The 22,351-nt window shown below is 35.0% G+C and overlaps 2 protein-coding genes across 2 annotated transcripts; one reads left to right on the top strand and one right to left on the bottom strand.

Moving 5' to 3' along the window:
* The first annotated feature begins 728 nt into the window (after positions 1–728).
* LOC113054735 (occludin-like) lies at positions 729–8,378 on the top strand. The gene is made up of 9 exons (XM_026220502.1): positions 729–812; positions 1,110–1,180; positions 2,055–2,670; positions 2,760–2,927; positions 4,685–4,812; positions 6,125–6,295; positions 6,380–6,551; positions 7,608–7,649; positions 7,735–8,378. Exons 2-9 carry the CDS (start codon positions 1,122–1,124, stop codon positions 7,831–7,833), a joined length of 1,455 nt encoding a protein of 484 aa, XP_026076287.1. The 5' UTR covers positions 729–812; positions 1,110–1,121; the 3' UTR covers positions 7,834–8,378.
* Positions 8,379–13,190: 4,812 nt separating this feature from the next.
* Positions 13,191–21,528, bottom strand: LOC113054872 (caspase-3-like). The gene is made up of 4 exons (XM_026220650.1): positions 21,311–21,528; positions 20,656–20,819; positions 13,753–13,885; positions 13,191–13,655 (listed from the first exon to the last, which is right to left on the bottom strand). The coding sequence occupies exons 1-4, from the start codon at positions 21,489–21,491 to the stop codon at positions 13,411–13,413; spliced, it is 723 nt and encodes a 240-aa protein (XP_026076435.1). The 5' UTR covers positions 21,492–21,528; the 3' UTR covers positions 13,191–13,410.
* Between the last annotated feature and the right edge of the window lie 823 nt (positions 21,529–22,351).

The raw sequence follows: 22,351 nt of genomic DNA on the forward strand, positions 1-22,351 counted from the left end.
CGGAGCATGATTATCTTTCTTTCCCCTCTATGGCTGATTTGCAGCATAGACATAAAAAGCTTAAGAATTTCCTTATTCCCTAGACACTTTCACTACTTCTATTTTATAGAAAACATTTAGTTGTCCATCTCTATCAACTCCCCATTTCTGGCACAAACTGCAGAAGCCGTTTAAAAGTGCAATTAAATTGGAATAAAAAAATAAAAATAATGCAATTATAAAACTTGTGACATTTTACACTTTATCTCTCTGCACAAACCTATGGCGTGCTCTCACCATCTGGGGAACTGTTTAAAGATTTTAGATTTTAAGATATTTAGATTTTTTTTTCTTTTTTTCTAAGTACATCTTAAAATAAGATAATCTCTGTAACAAATCTCACCACACGTCTGTGCATGTTTCTGATGGCAGACTCTTTTGATTCTTTTATCTCGAAGATATCTGTATCATAAACAAACATGATTGCTTTATGGATGTTTCAAAATCTAGGATGTTGTCTATCTAGGCAGCATTTTTTACACACCATAAGCATCTATAACAATATTTTGAGGCATTAGGTAGAGAATGGTAAACATATCAGTTTGAAGCACATGAAGCTGTCTAGTTAGGGAACTCGTTTGGGTTTGAACCTCTCTCTCTCTCTCTCTCTCTCGCTCCCTCTCTCTCTCTCTCTCTCTCCCTCTCTCTCTCGCGCGCGCTCCCTCTCTCTCTCTCTGTGGGCGTGGTTTAATCATCTTAAGGGCAGGTTGTTTGTTTCACCTGAACAGTGACGCACAGTGAACATCACTGCGCGAGAACAACTCCGTAAACAGGTGAGGCTGAAACTACTACATATAATTTATTATGTAACCAAAATTCTAGTATATTAGGGTTTTATATCTGCTTTAATTATAACGTAATTGATGCCGACGATCACTGAGATTTATTTCAGAAACAACTATTAAAATGTTACATTTGTACACCGTGTTCGCGGAGTTTTACCCACTAATTGTCTTCTTGCTTGATTTCTGTTCAGTCGTAATGATGTTGATCATATTGAAATTAGGTAGGCTAAAGTGCGTATGATGCTAATTTTATACTCCGTGTATTTAATGATCTTCATGTTTTAGTTTATTTTCAGAATGTCTTCGAGGCCTCACGAGAGTCCTCCACCCTATGATTATCACACAGAGGATGGATAGTAAGTGTTGAGTTTCACCTCAGTCTTTCTCTGGAATGTGTTATGTTTTTTGTTTTTTTTTACCTCTTTTGCCTTTGTTTTTTATAGAGATTAATTGAACAGCACAGCCAGAATGAACTGTACAAATTAAATAAATATAGGGATATGAATGTCTATTGGGTGGTGCGTGTTTCCATATTTATGTGACCAATATCGGTAGCGACCGATATTTGTAATTTCATAAAATTAAGATTTTTTCTTATTTTATTTTATGTCCCTGTTACAAGTTTCAGGAGAACTGGCAATTCACTGATACTGATCAGTGATTAGGCTATTATATGTTGTGGCTGAAAACTTTTTATTTGATAAATATACTATCAACTATTATATGTTTTGCCTAACAATATAAAACTCACACTAGCACACTTTAACACTCCAAATGAAATTATACAATAGAATATTGAACATGCTTGGTGTAGGAAAAATTACATTGTTTGAAAGAAAAGTGTTCCTGTAGCTAAATCTTTTCTAGAGCATTGTGTTAGCGGCGCAAGGTTGTGGGTTCGATTCCCAGAGAGCACATGTTAGGTAAAAAAATGTTAGCCTGAATGCACCGTAAGTCGCTTTGGATAAAAGCGTCTGCTGAATGCATAAATGTAGAAAAAGAATACAGAACAATACTGATATCTTGCATTTGTGTGAATATCACCAAGTCAGAATATATAGCTGTCTTAAACAATTTATCTCTTAAAAGCAAAAAAAAAAAAAAAAATGAATATGGCACTGATATATTCACTAATGTCTTGCATCCCTCATTCAAAGATTTAGGCTTTAGTTTGATTTGTTAGTCCGAATGTATTGTGTCCTTAAACAGTTTTCCCCATTTTCTCTCTAGTAATGCTCCCTCGCAGCCTGCATACTCGTATTATCCTGATGATGAGTTCCAGCATTTCTACCGCTGGACATCTCCACCGGGCATCATAAAGATCATGGGCGTCATGTCGATCATCTTCTGCGTGGGCATCTTTGTGTGCGTGGCCTCGACTCTGGCCTGGGACACGAATGCAGGAGCGGCTGGATTCAACACATATGGAGGCTCTTATGGAGGTTCTTATAGTGGCTCATACGGAGGCTCAATGGGTGGAGGATACGGCTATGGGATCCTCGGCTCTCAGAACGACCCCAGACAGGGCAAGGGTTTCATGATCGCTATGGCCATCATCACCTTCATCATTCTGCTCGTCATCTTCATCATGATCATCTCACACCAGAAAGTCGCTCAGGGAAGGAAGTTCTACCTAGCCGTCATCATCATCAGCGCCATCATGGCTTTCCTCATGTTAGTTGCCACCATAGTCTATCTGGTGACGGTTTATCCAATGGCCCAGTCGTCCGGAACGATGCAGTTCAATCAGGTTTATGCCTTGTGCGCCCCTTACCAGCAGCCTCAGATGATGGGTGCACTCATGAACCAGTATCTGTATCACTACTGCGTGGTGGATCCTCAGGAGGTGAGCACGAATCATATAAATCGTGTAAATCACAATTAGAGTTGTGCTCTAGAAGGGTTTACAGTGACCTCTTTCTGTTTCTCATCCAGGCAATCGCTCTGGTTTTGGGCTTCATTGTCACCGCGGCCCTCATCATCATCATGGTTTTTGCCATTAAAACCCGTCAAAGGATCAATTATCACGGGAAGGACAACATACTATGGCGCCGTGTGAAAGAAACTGGCGATCAAAACTCACCACGGGATGTCGAGGATTGGGTGAGCATGATATTATTGTTCTTTGCATTGTTAGTTGAAGTTTCATCTGTTCTCAAATGATTCTCCTACAATTCCTTTAGGGAGAAAATGTCTCAAACTAGTCATTAGTTAACATCGAGTAGGAGTAGAAATAGTTAGGAGGAAATGACAACACATTGTATCAAACATTTACATTTTGATGTAGAAAGACCGAAATTTAGTTTCTTCTAAAACATACATTGATAATCTTTTTTTTTGGGATATGTCGATCTCCAGCCCTGGAAAAGTCGTAGAAATTTAATTAAAATAAATCAGTAAACCGATTATATATAATAAAAAAAATACAAATCATTGCAATGTAAGTCGACTGGAGTTGAATCTCCATAAAAACATGTCAAAAGTTATCTGAAACAAATGCACTATAAAAAAAGAAATGAAGTGCATTATATTAGAAAATACCATTACAGTCCTACTACTTCAAAATTTCATTTTTAATTCAATGTATTACTTTACATTTTTTTATTTATTTACTTATATGTGAAATTCAGCAGTTACTGAGTGAAAATCCAATTGTTTCCAATAAAATCTGACACCAAATTTCACCAAAGGTGCAGAACTCCTGAGAAACTGAGATCTCCTTTGCTGCCCATTTAATGGTGTAGAAATACCAATTACTATGTTAAAGATCATTTATGACTTTAAGTGATCACTCCGCTGTGAGCCTTTGTCCTGGAACTTGTAATGGTCTACCGTGACTTGAAGGACTATAATTTGGTGTTTTCTATACAGAAGGTCTATTCTACTCATGACGAAGTTAAGATCAGCTTAGATTGTACACCTGTGCTCATTTCTGTCACCAAACAAAGAGTTATTTGGTTTCCTTCAGTCTCCACGTAGCATAAACCCGTTTATCTCTCGGGGGAATTGTCTGTGTCGTTGTCTATATCTTTTAACGCGCTGTATGTGGAAAGACCTGTTTGCTTGTGTGTGTGTGTGTGTGTGTGTGTGATGGTGGTTGAGGAAGAGAAGAGCGTGCCGTTGGTTTCTGGGTGTGGTTTGTTGACAGCGTTTCCCTCACATATATGTGCTAGACATGTTAATGGTGCTTCACAGAGACCTCATTTTCTTTGTAAAATCTTAATGTGAGTTGGTTTTCGGGGCATTTAGAAAGCCATTCAGTGGATCAATGTAAATAAACAGTTTTTTAAGGGCATATATGTTGTAAATCTGAAAGATTAATACCGGATCTGAATAGAACATCAAGATATTTGGGTTTCCATGCAAACATAGATAATTCGTTTAATGCTCAAGGCAAACTGGTTCAACCAGAAACTCGAATCTATGTGCAGGAAAAGGGAACATGTTTTTGTTACTGCTGTTTGTGTTCAATCAGACTGCGCTTCTATAAAACACACAGCTAGAAAAGATGTGGAAAGCTCCTTTAAAGCTTTTCTATAGTATCTGTTGACTCCCTCAGTCAGGATAGACATGTTGAAACATGTTTTCCCCAAAGAATCCACCCAAAGCACTGGAAACTGACAGCACCATTTGAGTGAAACCGTCCAGAAATGTTAACTTCACGTGACGCTTCTTAATTCTTTAGCAGTCCCTCTGATTATATTAATTATGTCTTGTTCTTATTGCTGTAATGGGGACAAAACAATGCAATTTGTAATATGCAGTTGCACGTACACCTGTCATGGCAGTATTTGCTGTACTGAGTTTAAATTATGCATAAATAAATAATATGACACTTTTAATCTCTAATTTTCTCACAGGTGAATGATGTGAATGGAGTCCCTGAACCGCTGTTGGCTGACTATCCGGTGAAGTTTGGAGGGTCTAGAAATGATCTAGATGACAACAGCACCAATTATGACAAACCTCCTTACAGTGAAAGTCCTGTGTGAGTATGGCCCTCATCTCATCGCTGCGTTTTTCTGCATGAGACTGAGTCCGGCTTTGAACACAACGCTCCTGATTCTGATCCGTTTTTAAAAATCTGATTTTGGGACTGATACTGATGTTTTGAAAGTGTTGAAATCAGGTCTGTGTATTCAGACGGTATACTCTGTGTATCTACATACTGGAATACTATTATTATTATTATTATTATTATTATTACTAGAAAATACGATAATGACAGTAGAAGAAATATGATTATGATGTGTACACTTAAATAAAAAAAATTAAAATAAAATAAAAAAATATAAAGTTATACGATTTTATTTAGAAACTTAGTAAGTTAGAAATTTATTAAAAAATATATATTTTTTCAAATCTATTTGCATTAATTTATTCTTCTGTATTGTGGTACATTTTTTTATTATTATTATTATTATTATTATTATTATTATTATTATTATTATTATTATTATTTATTTATTTAGTTTTTTAAATATATAAATTATTCAAAAAAATAAAAAAATAAATAATAATAATAATAAAATTAAAACATTTGTAATAAAATGTTGTTTACAAAACTTTTTTTTTTCCCAAAGCTATCTACATACATTTGTTGCACTGTATTGTTCTACAGCTTATTAAAATTAGCATAAAGACAGTATAAGAAATTATGTTAATGTTAATATGATATGTTAAGATGTTAATATGAAATTTCAAAAACAAGTTTGAATTATAATTATTTTGAAGTGTTTTTTTTTCCAAATATTTCTAAAAACATTAGTTGTCATCACTGTAAAAAAAAAAAAAAACAGAAAAAAAGATTGATGTGATTCTAAGTTTAGTACACTTCAAGTTCGATCTCTGTGCTTCATCACTGTTTGATAGTTGATTATGCTGTCATTTGCATAAAGGGAAATTAAAGTGGACAGAGTCACAGAACCAGTCGTGCAGAAGCGCTGAATAACGACTCATCAGATGTCATGTGAGACGAAGGGAGTTTTCTCATTCTTTCGCTTCCTCGTTTCGGTGTTCCTCTCGGATCTGAATAATTCCTGAAAATGCTATTCCTTCTGGAGACTCAGCGTGAACATTGTGTCAGTTCAGACAGCGTGACCAGTTCCTCAGATATGTAGACTCATGTAGTGCAGCACACCGTAGAAACAATGACGACACTGTGGAGGAATGAAAACGAGCTCTCGTGATGTTATCTGCCCTGCTTTGTGGTTATGAAAGAGCAAATGGCTTGTCTTTATGTGCATTTAAAGTTTGCATGATTTCTGGGTCAAATGTCTGCTCATGTTTGTGTTGTTTAGGGAGATTGAGCGCAGTGTGCAGGTCCGTAGTTCAGTCCCGATGAGCAGTGGGTCAGAGATGAGCAGCTCTGCAGGACGGCCCAAGAAACGGCGCGCTGGACGCCCACGAACCGCTGAAACCGACTACGCCTCCTCCGGAGATGAGCTGGACGACGACGACGACTTCTCCAGGTGAGTTACCTGCTGAGTTCAAGCTCTGGGGTTATAAGGCACTCTGGCATTCGAGATGAGATGCATCTGGTTTTGTTTCTCCAGTGAATTCCCTCCCATCATTGATAATGAAGAGAGAGAACATTACAAACGGCTGTTTGACGAAGACCACCAGGAGTACAAGAAGCTCCAGGCAGAGATGGACCAGATCAACAAGCATCTGGCTGAAGTGGACCGGGAGCTGGATGACCTGCAGGAGGGCAGTCCTCAGTTCCTGGTATGAAAAGATTTAGACTCTCGAGAATTCTCATCACTGAGAATTACGTACTGGAATATTCTCATTATTTATTATTATTATTATTATTATTATTATTATTATTATTATTATTATTATTATTATTATTATTATTATTATTATTATTATTATTAAATTACCATAAAGACAGTTCAAGAAATATGATTATGAAGTGTAAACATAAATTAAAATTTAACAGCAAAAAATATGGCTACTACTAATTATTATTATTATTATTATTATTATTATTATTATTATTATTATTCAAATTAGCATTAGTACAAGAAATAGCATTGATGAATAATTAGAAAAATATTAAAATTTCTATTACTGAGAATTAGTAAAGACTGAAATACAATTTTTATATTATAATTGGTACTATTAAATAGTTTTTAAAATTATTATTTAAATAACTTATTTAAATTATTTATTATTATCAAATTAGTATTTATTATTATTATTATTATTATTCATTTATATAACATTAAATATGTATTATTTTTATTATTATTATTATTGTTGTTGTTATTATTATTATTATTATGAGTATAAATATTAAATGAGAAAACCGTGCAAAAAAAATATTATGATGTGTAAATAAAAATAAAAAAGATTAAAATTAAATCCCATTTCTGGCATGAAAAGTCTTCTAGAATCAATTATAATTATCATTAATCCTCATTAACTACTGGATTATTATTATTATTTCTATTAAATTAATTTAATCGTAACTTATTTACTTATCATTACTTATTTAAATTATCATTAATATTATTTGTTTTATTATGCCAATTGTAATTATTATACTGATTATTAAAAATATAAATGTGAATTCAAATCAATTATTTATTTCCCTTTTTTTTCTCTCTTTTAATTTTGCATTGAAACATGACTTGCGTTTTGTAAGATTCACCCATTGGTGCATGACTTGTTTGCCTGACGATGGAAAGCAATTACTTGTGAATAATTAATGTTAGCATGGGAAAAACGTTTTAGTCACTTTGCGTGTTGCTGACTTCAGTCATTCTCTCGTAACAGGACGCCATGGACAAGTACAACGCGCTGAAAGACAAAAAGAGGGTAAGAATGAGCTGAATCCCAGATTTCTCACAGAAAGAACAACAGTGGAGGATGTTATCTGATGTATTTCCCTCCGTCTCTGCAGAGCGGTGATTACCTGGTGAAGAAGAAGCGCTGCAAGCACCTGAAGGCCAAACTCAGTCACATCAAACGAATGGTCAGCGATTACGACCGGAGGACCTGAAGATCATCACATTCGAGAGGAAGCAGTGTTGTGACCGCACACATGTGTTGATGTCATTTCCATTCAAGAGCAGGGCTGTGTTGCTTTCTAGACATTTGATAGATAATGCATGTAAATACTCAAAGCATTTGTATTGCTCAGTGCAGTATTTTCCCAGAATCCTTAAGATTTTACTGATGCATCTATAGTTGTCGTTGTTTTTTTTGTTGCAGATGTCCAGTAAGCTGTTACAGATTTAACATGAACTTGTTGGTGTTTCAGCACAGTGTGTTTGTTTTATAATGTTGTTTGTTTTTATAATATTTCTATGATAATTGTGAGCAGGTGGGTGGTTTGAACTCTTGATAACTTGCATGTGTGTGTAAATCAAGCTGTGATCAGTTACAGGTTATATATATATAGCCTAAAAATGCAATCGTTTTTAAGCTGTATTTATGCAATTTTAAAAACTTTTTACATGCTGTTATGTAAATGTGTAATTTAAACCATGTGTTTTCTTTTTAGTTTTTTTACAACTATTAATAAAATCATTTTTAAGGCCTAAATGTGACCATACATTTATTAGTGCATTAAGCGTTTGTGGTTTCTGAAAGGATGTCAAGAAAATCCACGAAAAATCTATTAAACCAGTTTCTTTAATTTTAGACATTGACTGGTGTCACAAAGGTTTCGGTTTCTTTTAGTGATTCACTGAATTTCAGCAATCTAACATGCTTTTAATTTGTCACAAGCACCATGAAGTAAGAAAGTGACTGTATCTGATCATATAATGTGTTTTTATTATCTCTCCTTCGATGCTTCTTTCCAAAAGCCTAGACAGAACGAGAAACAAAACGCATCATAGAGCAGTTATTACTGATACGCAGGATTGAAAAGGTGAGAAATGAATCATGCTTTTGCTTTTTAATGACTTTGCTGATTAATATACCAAACAGTTTGACCTTCCTTAATGTTTCATGCGTCATCATCGATGTCAGGTTTGGGTGAACTATGAAAATGTCATGTTTACATAATATATGTACGCGTACTTTGTATATTTATTGTGTGTATATAAATACACAGACATGCATGTATATATTTAAGAAAAATACTGTAAGTCATGTATATATTGTAAATATATTTATATTTAATTAATATTTATAATATTTCTATTTAATTATATGAATATATATACAAATATTTGTGACATATTTACATGCATGCATGCATGCATGCATATATATATATATATATTAATATATATATATATATATATATATATATATATATATATATATATATACACACACACACACATAATAAATATACACATTACACATATATTATGTAAACACAAACTTTTATTTTGGATGCGATTAATAGCAATTAATCATTTGAGAGCACTATATATTATATTTTTTCCCAAAGTGCATTAAATGTTTCACCAATTGTATTTCTGTTTTAATGGTTTCATTAATTTTTATAATAAAAAGGATGTCTAATCAATTGGTTTGACTTGATCAATGGAAAAATTGAAAAATCAATTGAAAAATGTTATTTTTAATTTTTCTTTCAATGCTGAAGGAAAGAAAAATATGTGATGCAAAAGAGCAGCAAATGACATCCAAAAGAGCTACAGTAACAACCAAAAAACATCACGATCTTTTTTTTTTTTTTTTTTTTTACTAAGAAACACCTAGATTAAGAAACAGCAAATTCTCTCTGGATTATTCAGAAGACCATTTTCAATTTTTTGACTCTTGAATGGCATAAGTTATCATGTATTTTATATTTTAGTCTTTTTGTTTTTACCTGACTCTTTGCTGTTTAAAAACTCTTGATCTGATGCAAATAAATAGGGGTTTTAACTCAAACCGTTACAGTCTCTCAGTCATATAATGTAAGTAGATGGCAATCACGGCTTTGAGAATCATGAAACATACACAAATAAAACCATATTAAACCCTGCGGCTCGTGATGATACACTGATGTGTAAAGACACAAAACAATCGGTCAGCCAACACTTGAGGCATCTTTTTCTTTTTCTTACTTACTTAAAAGTGCATTAACACCACCTATCTCTCAAATGGACCATTGTCAGTCTATGTGCAATCTTAATTAGGAGTGTCAATGATCCACTTGAGAGACAGTAATGCACTTACAAGTCTGCGATCTGCCGTAAAGCAAGAAAAAGAAGATGCATGTGCAAACAGTTCAAGTTCATATGTATTTATATATATGTGTGTGTGTGTGTGTGTGTGATTATGCAATCAGTTACTACACAGCACATGCTCATAATCCAAGAACAGTAACTTTTTATGGATTACATGATTAGATATTATTCATACAATGGCAGTAAATTATTCATAATGGGAGTCTGGACAAAACCATTTCAACCCAGAAAGACTCTGGGTGTTTAATGTCATCCCAAACCCCTTAAAAGAAAACATATACCTGAAATATCTCTGAGGAAGTTAATATTTCATACGTGTTAAATGTCAGGCTGACGTCGTTTAATGGTCACACTGTTATTATTTGTATTGTACTTTTTGAGATTTAGTTAATTATTAGCTTTTTATCAACTCCTAGTGCAGTTCTTACATTAAACCCAGTTTGGCAAACCCTGGTGTAATGTAATGCTTAATGCATTTTATGATGTTGATATAAAAAATGTAATATGTATATGCTTTTTTTTTTCAAATGAATATGGTTTGTTTAGTTTAAAACAAGTTTGATTAAAGTAATCTAAAAAGTAGGCAAATTAGATTAAATAAAATGAGTAACCTACTAACTACAGTTTTATGATATAATATATGATATAAAGCCTGTCAGCCAGTTCTACAGTTCTCAGCTATTGGAAGAAATAACCTAGCATTAGGTTACACTTGTGTATAGGAATATATACAGAGAAAATACCAATTGCAGATGGTGTAATGACTGATATGAATGTTTGTTTGGTTACCAAGGCGTTTTTTATGCATATTTTGTGACTTCTCATTTAGGATAATAAACATGCATTTAAAATTCTGATACTCTGATGTGTTGTGGAAAGTGCGTAGAAAATGATCTCCTTATTTCATTGTTAAAGGCATCAGCACAGAATTTGAACAGATTTGTTTAAATTATTTTAATGTTAGATTCTCAACTACATTTACATTTATGCATTCGTGCATTTATCTGAATAAAAGAACGGCAGATGCACTCTCAGCTTGTCCTTGTGTTTTGTTTTGCTGGATTTCTTTTGTTTTTGGCAGCGAGGGGAGTTTTTCTTAATCAAACCATAGACTGTGTCCCATCTGTGTGTGCAGAGAATCAAGACACATTTCCATATCCAACATGCCCAAGGTACACATAATGAATGAATGATTGATGGTGCTTATATATTAAGAGTTCTCACATATTACAAATAAATATACATGAGAATATAGGCCTATTAATGTTGAAAAATAATGTTTAAAAAAGTTGTTATTAAATACAGTTGTATAAATCATTAATTTAATATAAGAATATATAACATAATTATTTTATATACTACTGTACTTTATGGAATATGTGTCTATAAATTGAAATTTCCATTTACATCTATACATGGCATCTAATTTGCATATTAATGTGTTCTTGGGTCATACCATAATGAAAAATAAGTGTTATAATGACTTTTAGTAATTTATTTCGTATAAGAATATATAAGATCAGGATTATGTATATAATGTAACAATTATGTTACCTGGTATAAGAATGCAATGTGTCAGATATGAACGAAAATAACTGTAAAAATATGAATTAAAGAATATCCAGAATATCATCAAACTATGAAATATATAGCCTAAGTTATAACTGAAGCTTTGAACACCGTGTGCGAAATTAAAATTAATATCCATGCACTTCTTCTATATTATCTGTCACTTTTTGTTGTGGAAGTAAACTACTCCTTTTACGGGAAAACAAGAAAAAAAAACATTACATGTACAAAGTGATCTTTTTAAATCGTGAGTAATATTGGTGTAGTACGACACCGCCCTCTAGTGGCTGAATTGAATATCACACTAGTGTCGGTCAGTAGCGGTAGAGGCTTTCTGCCAGTAGGGGGCGATGTTGTCTTAAGATCCCTTTGTAACGCACTTGTTCTCATTAACGAGGAAACTGGGGCTAGTTGTTTGTTCTGTGAATTTTTGTTTCTGTATAGACAAATACAAAAGTACAAGTACGTTTTCACCGTTTCCGCCCCAGAAGAAATATAAAATTATATAAAATTATATTTTATATTAATATAAAATATTACCTGAACACATTTTGACTTTTACAGCGGTCCGTATGTGTCCATTTCTGCTGAGAAGTTTAAGACAGAATACAATTATCATATTGCAATTATCATAACTAAAAACACAATTAACTTATGAAGCATAGAAACTGGTCATCTGTGTTTATTCAACCGAGCAAAAACCCTTGATCAAGCTCTTGATCAGGCTGTGTGCACTGATGAAATCCTGCATGACTTGATCTGCTGACACTTCACATTCATTCATTCATTAATTCACTCACTCATGTGTACACAGTAACACCTTCAATTACAGTAAACATACAGAGGCAAAGTATGATTATCTGAGTCATGGACAGCTGAGCCTTTCTTTTACTTTTATTTTAAACTCAAACAGCATGTGATCTTTTTTTTTAATAACATTAGTTCTCTCTGGAATCATCAATAAAATTGCAGTTGCATCAGACCTCAGGTAAATGTGATCTTTTTGACATTAAACAGTTGCTGGATTTCTTTCTCTCTTTCAGTTGTCCAGCGAGTCATTGCACTTTGTTTTAACCTTCTTTCAAGAATTCTAAGAATGTTTGACTATCAAAACCTTATGTCTAACTTTTGTAATAAAAACTTAAATTGTTTAAAAATAAACTAATACTTTTTTTAACAAGGATACATTGAATTGACAAAGACATTTATTATGTTACAAAAGATTTTTAAAAATTATTTTGAATTTTCTATTCATCAAAAGAATCCTGAAAAAATTATCATGTTATACCAACACCACCAAAAATTAATTAATTAATTAATTAATTATTAAGCAGCACAACTGTTTTCAACATTGATAGTAATAAGAATATCTTTTGAGCATCAAATCAGTTTATTAGAATGGTTATAATAATATAATAAAATCATTTGATTGAAATCAGTTATTTAAATAGCAATTATGTTTAATAATATTATTACTGTTTTATTGTATTTTTGATCAAATAAATGCAGCCTTGGTGAGCAAAAGAGACTTCTTTCAAAAGCAATAAAACATTTTAATGACCTAAAACTTTTGAACAATAGTGCATATAAAGCATAAGTAGAATATATACATAATAATGTACCTCTAGCCAAAAAAAAACATCAGTGGAATGCTAAAAGAGCACATCACATCCTGCAACTTTCCCAGCTGCTCACTTCCTGCTGGACATCAAACTTTACGTGATTCATTATCAGTCTCCTGTGAGATACTTTGAGAGATGTCATAGAAGAGTTAAGATAAATCAGTTTGTCTACGTATTCTTCACAGTCAGTCTCTGTTCTGCCGGAGCTCTTGGGTTCTGCTGCAGAGGTCAAGCTCAGGTCATCTGCTGCTGGATGTTCATGAATGGGAAAACCTCTCTGGTAAAGCGGCTCACAAAACACGGCATCTGCTTTTTGCCGCCCAACAGTTTCCCCCTGGATTCGAAGTTGTAGGCCACCTGGTAGTTCAGTCGAGTCAGAAGTCTAGTGATCTCCAGATCTGGACCTCCTTCCTCTTCTAGCAAATCACAGAGGGTCTGAATCAACACCGAGCCCAGAGGATGCATGAATGCACCGTAACCTAGAAAACCAGCGAACGAACATACGTGAGTGAGGAACTGAAGTGTCTGTGACTTCACAAACCATGCAAACTGTATTTTGCAGTTAATAAGTCACACCTGGAGATGTGGCGTACATGACTGCTGTGTCACTAGGAATAGAGAAGAGCTCAGACATGCCGTCCTCTTCCTCTGAGAATGAAGAATCTGTCTCCACCTCCGCTCCTGCATCCAACACGTGCCCTCGACAAGCCTGAACACCAGAAACTTGTGTTAATCAGAAACATTCAGATATGATCTGCAACGAGTTTCAAGCTTTAAGAACAATATACAGGTAAAATTATGAAATAATATCAACGTTTAGCATCCATGCATGTATTTATTTGGCGAGTCGCCTTGCAATAAGTGGAGAGAAACCAAAAAAAAAAAGCTGTATATTTTTCATTTTTCATAGCTTTCATTTCCTATAGGAGTCATGTGTAAAGTGTGATATATTTTTAGCCTTTACAAGTCATGTGCACAATTGTTTTGTGTGTTCACCAGTGTTGGGTAAGTTACTCAAAAAAAGTAATCCACTACAAATTACTAATTACTGCTCTAAAATTGTAATTTGATTACATTACTGATTACTGCATGTAAAAAGTAATCAGATTACTAATTACTTTACTTTCAAGTTACTTTGAAAACCTATTAAGCATAAAAGGAAAAAAACTACAAACAAAGTGAAACTCAGTTCTTTCCGTAATTTAATATTGACTGAAAAATATTAGAGAAATATGAAAACAGCAACTTGAATAAAAAATGCAATGCATTTCTATAACTTAACATTCTTAACATAAACTTGCCTAACAATGAAAACTGTAGTCTTTTTAAATGTATCTACAGTAGGCCTATGTCTTAACTACATGGGTGTCATTCCAAGGAAGCTTCTATTATTACAAGTCCAGATGTCTGCGGTTGTGGAGACATATTCCAAACGATCGAATGTTTTTTTTAAAGAACATACTCCATATCCGCATAGGGCTGTCACTTTTCGTTCGAAAATCGATTGCACAATCGATCGGACCAACCAAAAAAAGTTTCGAAAATGAAAATAGGGAATCGATTTTGAAATAATTATCTATTTATTTAAAAATAATTAAACAATTACAAAAATATAGATGTAAAAAACTTGTGTTATGGCTTACTTTTATATCATGTTACGCTGGCTCGGGCTTCCGCTCCGGTTTGCGAGGTAAACGAGCGGTCATGTGATGTGTTTCGATTAGCGCGAGAAAGATGTGAAATGGATGCTGAGTAGATGCAACGGAGGCTTGCCTCTGGCGAAAATACGTTTTGGTTGCACCAGCAAACTAAAGCAAAGTTCTGAGGTGTGGAAAAGTTTTGACCATGTTTATAATGAGAATGAGTGAAAAATGACACACCATCAGTGAGCGCAGGAACATGCTGAAGACATCTACAGTGGATTCATTCATTTTCCTCCACAAAAACATGTAGACCTAGCCTAATCTCTGTGAGTAAAGGTTTTTCAAATGATAACTATATATTCATTAAGGCTTAAATGCATAATGTGGACTAAGTATTTACGCTAATGTTGGCATTATTCTATTATTAAATGTCAGCTGATATGTGGAGAAGCAAACCCGGCGGAGCCTTTATCTTAATTTCGTTATTGCCAAATACCCATCTTAATTAAAAATGTATCTTAATTTAATCTGTTAAAAAAGACTCGTTTTTATTGGTGCGTTTTTTTTTATTTATAGGTTAAATGAGCCTATGTCTTGAATGCTGAGATGTTACGATGTCACAGAGGACTTATTTTATTTCTTTATTCCAACTTCCAAGTGGCCTAGTCTACGTTAGTTATGAATAAATTATGTTAAAACATGTATAAATGACTCATTGTTGACAAAAGGCAAAAGAGCTTTGTGTGTATGCGCACATCTGAATGTCGGGCTGCGCTGCACACGGGTTCGGGCTATTAAAAAGCTGTCAATCAAAATGTACTTCTCGGGCTCGGGCCGAAACCTGTCGAGCTCGGGTCCTGTCGGGCCTAACTTTTAAGGCCAGATTAAAGCTCTAATGCCAATAAATAAGAAATATTGCTGACTTGTGCGTTTCCAAGCGCTCTATGTGGCGTTGAAAAAAAAGGAAACGTCTTTTTTTTAGACATGGAAAATCGATTTTACAATCAATTCAGTGAACACTTATGTCTTAAAAATCGAAAAAGCTTTTTACACAAAGGTGACAGCCCTCCATCCGCATAGCATTTATCTAGATACCTTGCAAATGTCTTTCGGTCCTGCAAGGGTACAGAGCTGTCAGTCACTATCATCGTAAGCAAGTCTCTAAATGACTGCGATTCCACAGTCGACAAGCGCAGCATTTCCTCCACCACACACGCTGCTACAGCTCTCTTCACCTGTCCAGAAGTTACCTTCCCTCCCGATCTTGAACAAAAATCTCCGTCCATTTTAACAGCACGAGTTCTCCGGTAATTCATTAAAGCGCATGCTCAATAACTGACGCAGCCGCCCCAAAACGTGATTAGAAATGCATTTTAATTTATTTACTTTAATATTTTTTCTTACCAATACATTTGTAACGCAAGTAACGTAATTTTATTTACTTTGTAACGCGTTATACCCAACTCTGGTGTTCACATAACACAAATGTGAACAAGTTTCATACCATTCTGATGAAAATAATAAGAGATTCAAATGAATTCTAAAGTGGAATGTAATATCAATCACAGCCATCAATATTCTTCGAAGAAAAGGTTCTATATAGAACCTTAAAGGGTTCCATCAGGCGCTACGTATTTGGAACCCCTAAAAGCTTCTATATAAAACCCCTTTTTAAGGGTTCAATCAAAAGAACCCTTTAGGTTCAAAAACCAGGAAAAAGGTTCTATATGGAACCTTTTAGGGGTTCATTCATTATTTATTTTGTCCTTTCTGTATTAAATATTTCATATAATTGACAAACATCAAGACCCTAAAATGTAAAAATGAAATTCACATATAAAAGTCACCCATGAATACTGAAAAAAGCACAGCCAAAGTGCATAGAACTAGTCATTTATTATAATATTCAAGGCTTTAAATGCACAAATCAGCATTAAAACAGCAACCATTTAAAAAATCTCATAAATAATGAAAATAGAGTTTCACCTACATCTACATATTACAAAATAAGTCCATTATAAAATTACATTAATCTATCACTAATAAATCATGCAAATATACAGATTCAACTAAATTCCCATCAGGGTTAGAACAACATCAAGTACCTCAAAACTACAAATTCATATTAATATAACTCATAAAGAATTTTAATTACTTGTAATTGTAATTATCTTTTCTTTCTTTTTTTTGCTTCTGGAGAGTTTAAACAGGTATTGCTCAACAAAATTCATCATGTTAGTGATGTGCTTGGGGTATTCCACACTGAACATGAAATAACTAGCAGAGGCACTCCATTGCCTCCATCACATCCATTTCTGCACTCATGATGTTTACACCTTCCATATTGATGCTGGCTCTTTTTGCATGGAGGGGGTTTGAAGCTTCATGAAAAACTATAGCCAGAGTTGGCTTTACTGATTCCTGCAAGTTGGAAAACATATTGTTTGTGAAATAACTTAGAATCTTGCATACTTTATTCCAAACAATTAGGGATGTGACTGACCATTTTTTACCACAGTGGTAAAGGCCAATTCAATGTTTCACGTTTCAGTATAAATCCGCTGTAGAAACATTGACAACTTAATTACTAATGGGTTTAAAACTTATAAAAAGTAAATTACTTTAAAAAAATTATTTCTCTGACTTACCACAACAATATTTCCGTCAGAACATCAATTTAAATCAGCAGACGGGGATCAATCTCTTCTCGACCGTCGAAATTCAAAAACGTGCACTGCACTCGCGAGACAACGCTGCGTGAACATGCTCGCGCAAATGCAAACAAATTGTTTATTTTTTATTTTTATTTTATTTTTTGATGACTCCCCTCATCCCCTGAGGTAACAAAAACTATATTGAAGGGGTTTTATGTACAGTAGTCAACAGACGACCTTATAAAAAATAATAGATCCTTTTATTAGTTTGTGGATTTGCTTGAGCTAGAAAGAGCTAACTGAACATAAATAAAATGTGCAAAAGGATTTTGAAAAAATACCCTTAGAAATAGCTTCTGTACAGCATTACTTCATTAGCTTGCGTCTGATCTATATTTATATCATTTTATGCAGTTAATCAATATCACATGAAGAGTGCCATTTAATTTTTTCTCCAAAAATCATAAAATGTGATATTAAGTTAGCGGTACTACAAACTATAATTTAATTACAAATACAAAATGTTGCAGAATAATGTAATATATGAATGAAAAATAGCCTGAACCTTTGTGCCAAAAGGAATCTTTCTTGTCATTATAAAACCTTTTTAGCAAAAAAAGTTTTTGGAGTTGAGTAAAGAACCCTATGGTTCTATATAGAACCAAAATTAACCCTTTTTTCTAATAGTGTGTTGTCATAACGTTCACCTTGGAGATTCAAATTGTCTCTTTTTTGAGACCCCAGGAGCACAAATTCAGACCCAGAACAATAAAACCCACAGGTGAGGTGGGAGTTCAAAGGAGGAATCTTTATATTACCAAACTGCAGGGAGAAGAAGAGTAGATATAAGTCAAGATCTGCAAGATTAACCACAATCTGATGTGATCTGACCACCTCAGAGATCTGACCACCTGTTGAGCTGCTGCAAGAGCTTTTGGAGCACAGCAGCTGTGGTCAAAGAGTTCCTGTGTGTTCTGATTGGTGGATGATGATGATGAGTGGATAAAAACTAGAGCAATCAAATAGTGAGAGAGTGATCTGCTCATCTGGTTATGTTCGTAGCGGGGAGTCAGTTCGGGGATCGCGAATCATTTGAGTCAGTTCGGGAGTTCGGAGCGGGATCGCAAATCATTTGCGTCAGTTCGGGAGTTCAAAGCGGGTTCGCGAATCATTTGAGTCAGTTCGGGAGTTCGGAGCGGGATCGCGAATCATTTGAATCAGTTTGGGAGTTCGTAGCGGGTTCGCAAATCATTTGATCAGTTCGGGAGTTCAAAGCGGGATCGCGAATCATTTGAGTCAGTTTGGGGATCGCGAATCATTTGAGTCAGTTTGGGGATCGCGAATCATTTGAATCAGTTCGGGAGTTCAATGCAGGATCGCGAATCATTCGAGTCAGTTTGGGGATCGCGAATCATTTGAGTCAGTTTGGGAGTTCAAAGCGGGTTCGCGAATCATTTGAGTCAGTTTGGGAGTTCAATGCAGGATCGCGAATCATTCGAGTCAGTTTGGGGATCGCGAATCATTTGAGTCAGTTTGGGAGTTCAAAGCGGGTTCGCAAATCATTTGATCAGTTCGGGAGTTCAAAGCGGGATCGCGAATCATTTGAGTCAGTTTGGGGATCGCGAATCATTTGAGTCAGTTTGGGGATCGCGAATCATTTGAATCAGTTCGGGAGTTCAATGCAGGATCGCGAATCATTCGAGTCAGTTTGGGGATCGCGAATCATTTGAGTCAGTTCGGGTGATCGGAGCGAGATCGCGAATCATTTGCGTCAGTTTGGGAGTTCAAAGCGGGTTCGCGAATCATTTGAGTCAGTGTAGGGATCGCGAATCATTTGAACCAGGTCAGGAGTTCGGAGCGGGATTGCGAATCATTTGAGTCAGTTTGGGGATCGAGAATCATTTGAGTCAGTTCGGGAGTTCGGAGCGGGGTCGCGAATGATTTGCGTCAGTTCGGGAGTTCAAAGCGGGTTCGCGAATCATTTGAGTCAGTTTGGGAGTTCGTAGCGGGTTCGCGAATCATTTGATCAGTTCGGGAGTTCAAAGCGGGATCGCGAATCATTTGAGTCAGTTTGGGGATCGCGAATCATTTGAATCAGTTCGGGAGTTCAATGCAGGATCGCGAATCATTCGAGTCAGTTTGGGGATCGCGAATCATTTGAGTCAGTTCGGGTGATCGGAGCGAGATCGCGAATCATTTGCGTCAGTTTGGGAGTTCAAAGCGGGTTCGCGAATCATTTGAGTCAGTGTAGGGATCGCGAATCATTTGAACCAGGTCGGGAGTTCGGAGCGGGATTGCGAATCATTTGAGTCAGTTTGGGGATCGAGAATCATTTGAGTCAGTTCGGGGTTCAGGAATCATAGCTGTATATGGCATTAATAATTTAGTAGATCTAATTACGTTTTGCGTGTTTATGTGTGATATGTGAACTTTGTGTGGCTTTTAACAGTATCAAGTATATTCAAAAACTAAACAGATCATGCCTAAAAAGAGCAGGCATCTAGGCTAATGTAAAGTTACATGATGAAGTCATACTAGTGCTCATGTCGCATATGCATTTTCAGTGCGTTCTTTCACTGCATTATTCGGTGTATTCAAATGCATTTATGAATGCATGTGAATATCACAAAATTCAAGATATGGGGGTTAGAAAATAATTTTATGTAGTTTATCAACATGAAGAGTGCCATTTCAGTTTTTCTCAAAAAATCAGCATGATTAAAACTATTTATTACTACAAACAATAAATTAATTACAAATACAAAATGTTGCAGAATAATGTAATATATGAATGAATAGTAGCCTAAAGAACCTTTGTGCCAAAAGGGTTCTTTCTTGTCATTATAGAACCTTTTTAGCATAAAAGGTTCTTTGGAGTTGTAAAGAACCCTATGGTTCTATAAAGATCCCCATTTAACTCTTATTTCTAAGAGTGCACTCTCAGAACAAAGGTACAAAAGTTGTCACTGGGGAGGGTCCCTTTTTTAAAAGGTACACTTTAGTACCTAAAAAGACATTATTGGTACCTTAAAGATACATATTAGAACCTAAAACGTACATAAGTGTATCTTTGAACAGTACTGCCCCAGTCACAGCTTTTGTACCTTTTTTTTCTGAGAGTGTGTGCAAGAAGTAAAAAGATAAAGGGATTTTGTCTGTGAGAAAGTTTTCACTAAATGCACCTGGATGAGGAAGAGTTTGCTCTTGTCTGCCATTGACGGGCTTCCGAAGTAACTGTAGATCGTGGCCAGTTTCACTGGTCGTCCGTCAGCGCCAAACACAACACCCTCCTCACCGTGACTGGATATGACGCCCACAAAACACTCTTTGACCGTCTTCTTACTCTCTGAGGATGAAACACACAAATAATAAAAGTTAGTGGTGGTGTGTAATTAAATATAATGGACAGATTCTGCACTTTGAGCTCATTTGTTCCTATTGTTCATGAGATCACAATCTCTTCCATTCATTTTGAGTATCATATGTTCAGTTTGTCTGACTTTTAGTCACTGACAAGAAGTTTTATTGCTCATATGAATCACTTATTTGATTCATTCGTTTTTTTTCTGATTGATAGCTAAATCAACCTCTCAAAACCCAACATGAATTTCTTTGCATATTAAAATCAGATAGTTTTTCAAGTGTTTTTCCAGAGGTAAACTGTTTAATCTGTGCTTGCTGCTAATGAATGATGACAGCATTATTAACAAGCAGGACTTTGGCACTGATTAATGACCTCATGTAAAGTGTTTCTAAGAAACCAGAGAGAGAGAAAAAGCATTCTGCTTGGAAAGAAATAGATTTTTTGTATATAATCATTAGACTAAACATTGTTACCTGCTTTAAATGTTTCATAGATCTCATTTGTGTCGATGTCCGTTCTGATGTGCACCGAGAAGCCGAGCTTGGTGAGGATTTTGTGAAGTCTTCTAGTGTCTCTCTTCACCCCGTTCCTCTTGTTCAGATCCGCATCGGAGTAGAAGTTCTCCATGGACACGATCAACGCTCTGTTGTTCATTCTCGTGTTGCTGTGAAAGGAGATGTACCTCTCTCTGGTCTAATGCAGTATGATCTGTGTGTGAATGAGGAGAGCTTACTTTATGAGTCTGTCTGAGCGTCATATAACAGGTGAGTCCAGCTTTTATGAGCCTCATCACATGTCTTATATGCTTTTCTTATTTTGTGCGCTTTACTTTGTATCAATAGCTTTTTTAGTTTCTAAGTGCTAGTTTTTAACGTGTAAACTGTTGTTCAGACCACTCCTGAAGAAGAACATGGTGTTGTTGTCACATATGTGTTAGACTGGATTTGGCAATTTGAAATATTTCTATAAAGTGTGGATTTTCCGCTTGTTTGTAAGCAACCACGTCTTTTCAGTTTTTAAATTTGAAAAAAGACAAAAAGCAGAGAAATTAAATTTCCCAGAACTTCACTTCTCACATGCGCCTCCGAGTGGAAGATGACTTTATGGTCTCTTTAATAACTTTGTTATAACTACAATTTTTAATAACTACAATGCTACTTTATTTTATGCATTCTTATTTTCACCAGTTCAGGTTACTGTAATATTTTCAAACGACTTCAAACGTCTCATCATTGGGAGCCAAAATGTTCAAACTCCTTTTGCAGTCATTATAAATGTATAAAGAATCTAAACACTAATTTAAGCCACGTAGTTACATGCCAAACATCTCATAAGCAGAAATAATAGTCTTCACAGTTAAATGAAACCAGGCATTAGTGTTTGTGACCAACAGGCCATGTTGAAATCCTGCATGTCGGGACTAGCTGTCAACTCACATCATATGAGCACTTGCAGAAGTACAGAGCGCTTACAGTAACAAGTACAGTACGGGCAAAGAATGAATACATCACAGT

The sequence above is a fragment of the Carassius auratus genome, chromosome 35 (genome assembly GCF_003368295.1).
Source record: "Carassius auratus strain Wakin chromosome 35, ASM336829v1, whole genome shotgun sequence".
In the NCBI taxonomy this organism is placed as follows: domain Eukaryota; kingdom Metazoa; phylum Chordata; class Actinopteri; order Cypriniformes; family Cyprinidae; genus Carassius; species Carassius auratus.

What these genes read in the sequence shown, in the direction of transcription:
- LOC113054735 (XM_026220502.1), top strand. Translation starts at nt 1,122, where the DNA reads ATGTCTTCGAGGCCTCACGAGAGTCCTCCACCCTATGATTATCACACA. An exon ending in GCGTGGTGGATCCTCAGGAG is followed by an intron (nt 2,671 to 2,759) that starts GTGAGCACGAAT and finishes TTTCTCATCCAG; the next exon opens with GCAATCGCTCTGGTTTTGGG. An exon ending in AGGGCAGTCCTCAGTTCCTG is followed by an intron (nt 6,552 to 7,607) that starts GTATGAAAAGAT and finishes CTCTCGTAACAG; the next exon opens with GACGCCATGGACAAGTACAA.
- LOC113054872 (XM_026220650.1), bottom strand. Translation starts at nt 21,491, where the DNA reads ATGAACAACAGAGCGTTGATCGTGTCCATGGAGAACTTCTACTCCGAT. An exon ending in GCAAACTCTTCCTCATCCAG is followed by an intron (nt 13,886 to 20,655) that starts GTGCATTTAGTG and finishes TCTGGTGTTCAG; the next exon opens with GCTTGTCGAGGGCACGTGTT. An exon ending in CATGTACGCCACATCTCCAG is followed by an intron (nt 13,656 to 13,752) that starts GTGTGACTTATT and finishes CTGGTTTTCTAG; the next exon opens with GTTACGGTGCATTCATGCAT.